Below are 8,206 nucleotides of genomic sequence, written 5' to 3' on the forward strand. Positions count from 1 at the left end.
ACGTGCAAGCCACTATGTGGACAAATGTCTATGTATGGATAGAGGGAGAGTGAGGGTTCAGTAGAGAACTAACTAACAAAAACAGCAGGATATTAAGTACCAGTTAGTCTCAATTAAGAGAACTATAACTAATGTTGTTATCAATCTTCAATTTTAACACACAACTACTTCTTAGAATTGAGCCATACTTTGAAGAGTGTTATGGAAACATGGCAAATGCTTGCAAGATAGTGTTATACCTGATATAAGTGTTATTATGCTATGAAAGCAGCAAGTTGAGTTCTTTTTTATTATAAAACGTTAACAAGTATACAATAATTTTACTTGCTTTTATATTTTGATTTACAATATTGGTGAACATTATAAATTTTATATATTTGTTTCTTACTTGAATTTTATAGAGCATTTTAACATAATATGTATAAGTTATAATTGTATTTTAATCTTAATATTATTTATACTGTGCCTTTAGGTACGGGTATACGCTAGTATATATATATATACGATAGAGTCCTAGCCCAAGCCTTCAATTCACGCCACTGTCAATTAATATATATATATATAATAGTTATCTTATTATAATATTATATATATAAATAATATAAGATAAAATATAATATATATAAATATTATGATTTAATAAATAATATAATATATATAATATTTAATATATTATTAAATATAATAACTTTAATTATATTATAATATTAATTATTTAAAATATTTATTTTTATTTTATATTATAATATTATTTTAAAATTAACTTTATAATATTTTTTTCTTTTCTTTTTACGCCCAAATCTTTGAAATAATATCCTTTACTAGTTCTTACAAAAAAAGATTAAAATAATATAAAATCCATATAAACACATATTTATGTAAGAAAATAGCACAAGGTTAAGATAAAAGTTAAATAAAAAATATGTATATAATTAAGCCCTATCACATGGGATCCCTTCGTCTTCAGGGAAAATGTTTTGGCAGCGAGCTAGTCTCTGAGAGGTGAGATTGCCCCCCAATTATGACTAATTCCTGAGCTGCAACCAACTTGCGGCGACCATTGGCGGCAAGAGAGTGCATCTCAAGGGGAACCATCTCCCACAAAAGACCTTTGCAATCTCCCATGAATGGCTCGCGGGAGTTGTCGTCGTTGCCTCGGCATAGCCCTCAACCACGATGATCGTCCCTGCCTCGTCGTAACCCTCAGCAACAACCGTCATTGTCGCCTCGCCACAACTCTCAGTCGTAGCCGTCTCTATTACAACTGTCGTTGCTTAGCCATCCCCTGTTGCAACATGTTGCAGTTGCTCATCGTAGCTGGCGTCCAAGCTTGTGTTTACTTTTTCAGGTTAGCCAAACTTTTTAGCTTGTTCCGCCTTTCTAATCTGTTAATTATTTTCTTTTGATATTATTTTCTCATGACACATCACCTTTAATTATCTTTTCTTTTCAAGCCAAGAGTGCTCCGCTTTGATTTGGTTGAAATTTCTTTTTCAAGCCATCACACCACATGTATTATAAGTGATGCAAATGTGATGTCGGCTAATTGTGCTCTTTTTCAAGCCATCACACCACATGTATTATAAGTGATGTGAATGTGATCTCGGCCAATTGTGCACGCTCAGGTTAAAGCACCCTGGTGGCGTAATTGGGATCCATTTCAAATTGCTTTTCTAAGTTTCAACTCAAATGGCTTTTCAATTCTCAATGGTTGGAGGGATAAAATAGTAGTTTTTTGAATAATATTTGACTCTTCATATTATAAATAATTTTTCATACTTATGTCGAAATATTGTTTGGACTTTTAAATTAAATTATTTAATATGAATTAATTTCAAGTGAACTTTTGCTCGATGAATCATTAGTGCTGTCTTGTCGTCTTTCATGACTATTATCTTTATTTTCATCAAATGAAAAACAACTATTTATATTCTAATACATGCACATTTAATGTGGGCTTAGTTAAATTCTGAGAGATAATGCTATCTTAATTTGTTTCTTCAATTTACTCATTTATTGGAAAGGCTTCAAATTCAATTATTTTGAAGAAAAAGTTTGCTTCCCTCTTATCTAAATCTTAAATACTTAGATAGTGGACCTAGTGGTTGTTAAAATGAATAAGATAAGGGAGTATCAAGATAAGTTTGGAAAGTTTCTAAACCAAGATATAAAACGATCAAGATAAGATTAGAAAACATTATAAGATTTTTATTAGACTGTTTGTTAAATTTTTTAAAATCTATTGAGAATTGTACTTTTTCTTTTCATATGTTTGTTAAATCTATGTGATAAGTACTGAGATAAAAGGGTTTTTTTTTTATTAAAATATCCCTATTACCAAATTCATTCAAAACTACATGTTAACATCAGTAACAAATTTAAGATTAAAATAGTGTTTTATGATTAATTTGAATTGCCAACAAATAAAACTAAAAATAAAAATAAAAAATAATATTTTATTTTCTAAATCTATGTTTAAAAATAAATTCTAAAAATATTTAGAAAATAAAAATAATTATTGGTGGAATTACAATAATTCCACTTGGATAATTAAAATTGACAAAATATATTTTTATATTAGCTAATAAAATATAAAATTAAATAAAATAATTTAAAAAATCGATGAAAGGAACTTGTATTAGATAATAAAATATATATATATAGAGAGAGAAATTTAAATTTTAAAAATTGGTGAAATGAATAATGTCATTTAAATTTAAAAAATTGTTAAAACATATGATGATTTAAAATTATATTAGATTAGATGACATTAATTATAAGATTTAAATAAATAAGTTCTTTTAAAACCAAGCTTATTGTAAAAAATAAAATTTAATAAATTTATATTTTAAAAATATATTAAATGACATTAATTATCCTAAAGGGGCATATAAGTAATTTAGGCTTATTTGTAAAATATCAGATAAATTTATTAGAGGGGGACCAGATAAATTTATTATGAAAAAGTTAGATAAAAGGTCACGTGAGATTTTTTTCGAAAAATGTTAGATAAGTTTAACAAATACGTTGGAAAAATAAATATCCGAAATATTTTTCATATCTGATATTTTCTTCCCTATATCTTAGTTAACAAATACCATCTTAATGAAAATCGTCAAAATGACATATTGACATGCAAAAAAAACTAAATTACTCGAGCAAAACTTGGATACCTGCTCATATTAAAAAAAAAAAAAAAAAGTGACTAAATTACTCGTGTGTAGGTAGTCCCTCTTCTTGTTGCAACGATGGGGTCTCTGATCAGAATCAACTCATTCACTACATGGCTCATTTCTGGCCTGGCCCTTGCTGATTCTGCCGAGCATCCAATTCCAACCTCAAAGATTGAAGCCAAACACTCTAACATTTTGTCTCTCTCCATGCCTTTCTTCATCTGGGGATCCTGAAGAACAACCGATGGATCTGCAATTTCCTCTACTCTTTCTGACGACAAAGCAGTCTTCACAAAATTGTGAATATTGTTCACAGTACCCTCACTGAACATCTCGTCGGTGGGTCTTTTTCCGGTGAACATCTCCAGCAAGAGCACCCCATAGCTGTATACATCACCTTGTCTCGAAGCCTCACTCCCCACGCCGTACTCTGCAACATTAATTACAGGAAGAAACACGATCGAGACTCAAAACAATGAATTTTATTTATTTATTTTATATGAGAGAGTTGTAGAGGTGGTGATAAACCTGGTGCGGCATAGCCAACAGATCCCCGTAATATCCCGGTCGAACTCCTTTGATTCGAGGAGCGGTCCTCGAGGATTAATTTGGCTAACCCGAAATCACTCACATGAGCCGTCATTTCGCTGTCAAGAAGAACGTTGCTCGGTTTCAGATCACAGTGAACTACCGGCGTTTGGCTGTGGCGGTGAAGATAATCCACGGCGGAAGCAACTTCGATGGCAATGTCTAGTCTCTGAAGAAGATTCAAAGCTGGCACATGCACATGCACTTGCACAGTACTACTGTGTTTTTCTTTGGGGTTTGGATGCAGCCACTGATCTAAGTTGCCATTAACCATGAACTCATAAACCAAGGCCTTGAAATCGTTTCCTTGATTGTCAAGGCCTGAACATGCAGTGAGAATCTTGACAAGGTTCCTATGCCTAATGCTCTTCAAGGCCTCGCACTCCGCGAGGAAGCTCTTGGAAGCTCCTTGATGCAAAAGATTGAAGACCTTCACTGCAACAACTGTTCCATTGTTGAGAGTTCCTCTATACACGGATCCAAAACTACCCGATCCAACCAAATTGGAAGAAGAGAACCCGTCGGTGGCTTTGAGGAGATCTTGGTAAGACACTCTGATCAATGAGTAGGGTTCCAGTGAAAGCGAACCAGGGGATTCTTTGTTTCTCTGCTTGATCTTGAACCAGAAAAGATAAATGAAACAAATTATAATCACCAAGATTGCTCCCAAAAGCCCACAAGATATGGCAATGACATGTTTCACGGTGAGGGTTGAGTTCTTCTGTTTGGGATTGCATTTGGGCAGCAGAAACTCGGGTAAACCGCCACAGAGCTTCTTGTTTCCGGTGATTGAAGTTGCAGTTGCATTCTTGAAAGCTCCTTCGATCGGCACCTCGCCCACCAAGTCATTGAAAGACAAATTCAGTTTTTGCAAGAAGTCAAAATCCTTCAAGTATCTTGGGACTTCACCCGTCAAATTGTTGTGAGAAAGGTCTAGAACTTGGATGGCTCTGAGAGATTTAAAAGATGAAGGAATGGTTCCTTGGAGGAAGTTTTTATGCAAGTAAAGATTTGTCAATTTCACACAAGCGCCAAGAGTGGCTGGAATTCTACCCAGTAGCTTGTTTTCAGAAAGATCCAAGTAATCGAGATTGATCAAGTTTCCGATCTCCATTGGAATCGAACCGGTCAATTGGTTTTGAGATAGGTCCAGAGCTATCGACAAAGATGAGAGATCAAACACTAGTTTTGGTATCGGGCCGCTAAGGCTGTTGTGACTAAGATCCAACAATATCAAATTTTGACATTTCCCTATACTAATAGGAATGTTGCGATGAAGCTTGTTTTCTGCCAAAGTGAATCTAGTCAATAAAGTTAGATTTCCAAATGAGTAGGGAATACTCCCAGAGAGATTGTTTTCTGGCAGAGCCAAGTCTTGCAGCTTCTGAAGCCTCCCAAATTCAGGAGGAATATTACCCGTGAATCGGTTGCCGGCCAAATACAGGGCCTCCAAGTTGACAAGATTGGATATCCCTGCCGGTATGCTTCCATATAATTGATTGTAGTTTAGAGAAAGTTCTGCAAGCTTAGTTGACAGGTTAGAAATTGATTGTGGCAACAACCCACTAAATTCATTTACATTCAGCTCTAGAAGATCCAAATTGGTGGCATTGGTCAAGGAGGATAGGAAGCTCAAGTCACCGCCAAGACGGTTGAAAGCGATGCTAAGTCGCTCAAGTTTTTGCAGCTTTTCCAAGGTTGGAACCTTTCCTGTAAGCTTATTGTGACCTGTTCCAAAGAACATTAGATTCGTGGCATTTGATAGTGATACAGGGAAGAGACCACCAATTTGGTTGTTGAAAATGCTGAGGTACTCGAGTTTCGGGAGGGTGTTGCCAAACTGTGAGGGAAGATTTCCTTGAATGTGGTTGGTACCCACATCTATAGCCATAATAGAAGAATGGTTGAAAAGTGAACTAGGGAGTTTACCTGACATGCCATTTTCATTCACTACCATAAACTTAAGCCTTGGCAATTGGCATACAGCTTCAGGGATGCTCCCAACCAACTTGTTTTTGCTTGCAAAAAGCATCTCAAGAGATGACAAGTTCCCCAAACTAGGAGGGATTGGTCCTGTCAGTTTGTTTGAATCGATTTTAATCCACAGAAGCCTCTGCAATGAACCAAGCTCGGGAGGAATTCTCCCCACTAGAATGTTTTTTGATAAGTTTATGACGCCGAGTTGGTGACAGCTGGATAAATTGGCGGGAATGTGGCCACTGATGGAATTATTGTGCAGGCGGAGTACCCTTAATCTTCTCAAACGGCCCAGCTGCAGGGGAATTTCACCCCTGAAACTGTTGTTTTGAAGCTGCAACACTCTGAGAAAGCTCAGATTCCCGATGTACGGCGATATGGTTCCCTCTAGCTTCAGGGACTGCAAGTCCAAGACGGTGACTCTCCGGTGGCGGCTGCCACAGGTGACACCGGGCCACAGGCAGAAGTGGAGGCTTGAATTCCATAGGCTCATGACGTGGAGGGGGTCTTGCACAACACTGGCCTTGAATGCTACAAGTGAGAGTTGATCTGTCTCATTAGACCTCCCAGTGCCAGCAGCAGCAGCCACAAACACAATGCATATGAAGAGTGAACACACCACAGCAAAGCTCAAACCTGGAGTCCCCATTGAGCACTTCTTGTTGCTGACAGACCAACAATTAATATAAGAGTTCAGGGATATATCTGTATATAGAGAACTAAATGTTGTTGCTTGGTGGCAACAGACCTTGAAGAGTGAAGATATGTGCAAAAATGAGATGTTAGCAAGCATATATAGCCAATCATGTATGTTTGACTGCTTACTGTGAGCATGTGAGATCAACATATGGGCTGGTGGTGATGTGTTGATGATGGATATGTATCTATGATATATATATATATATATATCATAGAAAAACATACTAGCTTCATTTGGCTTCTATTCTCCTTCAATTAATGCTTCCAAAATCCAGCAAATAAAGGGATTCCTTTGCCTTCGCGTGTCCAATTTGTCTGCAAAAAAATGTTGAATTGATGCACTAAATTCAAGCTTTTGACGTAGAAAGGTGATGTGTCCAAGATCAATTCCACTAAAGACAAAGATGCAGATGTAGAAAGTTGATGTGTCAAAGATGTATTATCAGAGCCCGCTTCCCGGAGTATAGGTAATCCGTGAGAAGGTTTGAATTTATTGTTATTAAGATTGTTCTGAGTCCTATACCTAGAGAATACTTAGGATCTTTTAAGGTGTTTTGAAAATTTGGAGAGATCGTCATAATAAGCTAAAAAATTTAGCCGGCGTCAATGAGTTAATGTGTTTAGATTGCCTATGAATATAAAAAATCACACTCTAAGTGGGTAATATGTTGGATTAGTGAATTCAAATTAGTTGACTATATTTCCACTAATAAGAGTTATCGAAGACTAAATTATCATTAAGTATTAATGATTAATAAAAATATTATTAAGAGTTAATGATATTTTTAGCAAGGTATTATTTTTGAGAAATGTTCTCGGCATGTAATTAATTTGGATATTTAATAAGGGAGGTGGCAGAAATTGTAAGTGGAAACCCACGTGAGGCTGGGCCCATTATTATTATAATGATATATTAGGAGAATGGCTCCGGCTAGCAATCGCTAATGGCTTCTAGAAGCCAATTGAAATGAAAATAAAAGGCGATTGAAGCGGCGGGAGAGGTGAGAGCGCATGTTGCCAATATATTATTGCTAAAAGCAATTTAAGTAGTGGTGGGAGACCAGAGTGGGAGGGCGGGGACTTGGAGGAAATGGGCGACCTTCTCTTAATTCTCTCCACAAGTGCGCTGGTCAATAATGATGCTTCCAAGTTCTCTGGTCTTCCTCGGCGCCTCAGCCCCAATCTTCTTCTTCTTAAAGTCGCCAATATATTATTACTAAATATAAATATTAGTAAAAATTATTATGTTATTTTTAAATGTAATTTTTAGCTATTTTAGAGTATCATAAAACTTCTATTTATATTTGTTTAAATAATTTTAAATTTTAAATTTCTTAACTAATTTAATTTTTTTAATTATTTAGCGATGAAATATTTTGTCGCTAAATAATTTTAATTTCATTTAAATTTTTTAAGTATTTAACGATGACATTTTCTATCCTTAAATGAATTTAATTTAATTTATTTGTTTTTATTTTTTAGTGATTGAAGTTACTCCGTTGCTAAATTTTAATTTTTTATTTAATTTATTTTTATTTTTAGTGACAGAGTGATCTCGTCTTTAAATTTTATATTTTATATTTATATTTTTATTCTTTAGCGATGGTTGTGTCATCTCGTTGCTAAATTTTAATTTTTAATTTTTTTATTTTTTATTTTCAGCAACGGGTATGACCTGTCATTAAATTTTTTTTTTGAATTTTTTAGCAACAGAATTTCAGCCGCTAATTCTATCGTTAAATTAAAAAAATATTTAAAAATATTAATGA

At 34.7% G+C, this 8,206-nt stretch overlaps 1 protein-coding gene across 2 annotated transcripts; it reads right to left on the reverse strand.

Moving 5' to 3' along the window:
* Window positions 1-3,049: 3,049 nt before the first annotated feature.
* LOC127813992 (probable LRR receptor-like serine/threonine-protein kinase At3g47570) lies at window positions 3,050-6,697 on the reverse strand. 2 transcript variants are annotated; one of them, XM_052355193.1, is made up of 3 exons: window positions 6,564-6,695; window positions 3,702-6,403; window positions 3,050-3,603 (listed from the first exon to the last, which is right to left on the reverse strand). In XM_052355193.1, the coding sequence occupies exons 2-3, from the start codon at window positions 6,385-6,387 to the stop codon at window positions 3,206-3,208; spliced, it is 3,084 nt and encodes a 1,027-aa protein (XP_052211153.1). In that variant the 5' UTR covers window positions 6,388-6,403; window positions 6,564-6,695; the 3' UTR covers window positions 3,050-3,205. The 2 variants fall into 2 exon arrangements, with proteins under 2 accessions (XP_052211153.1, XP_052211152.1); XM_052355192.1 differs by having other exon boundaries at window positions 3,702-6,697.
* Between the last annotated feature and the right edge of the window lie 1,509 nt (window positions 6,698-8,206).

This window comes from Diospyros lotus, chromosome 12 (genome assembly GCF_014633365.1).
Source record: "Diospyros lotus cultivar Yz01 chromosome 12, ASM1463336v1, whole genome shotgun sequence".
NCBI classification, from domain to species: domain Eukaryota; kingdom Viridiplantae; phylum Streptophyta; class Magnoliopsida; order Ericales; family Ebenaceae; genus Diospyros; species Diospyros lotus.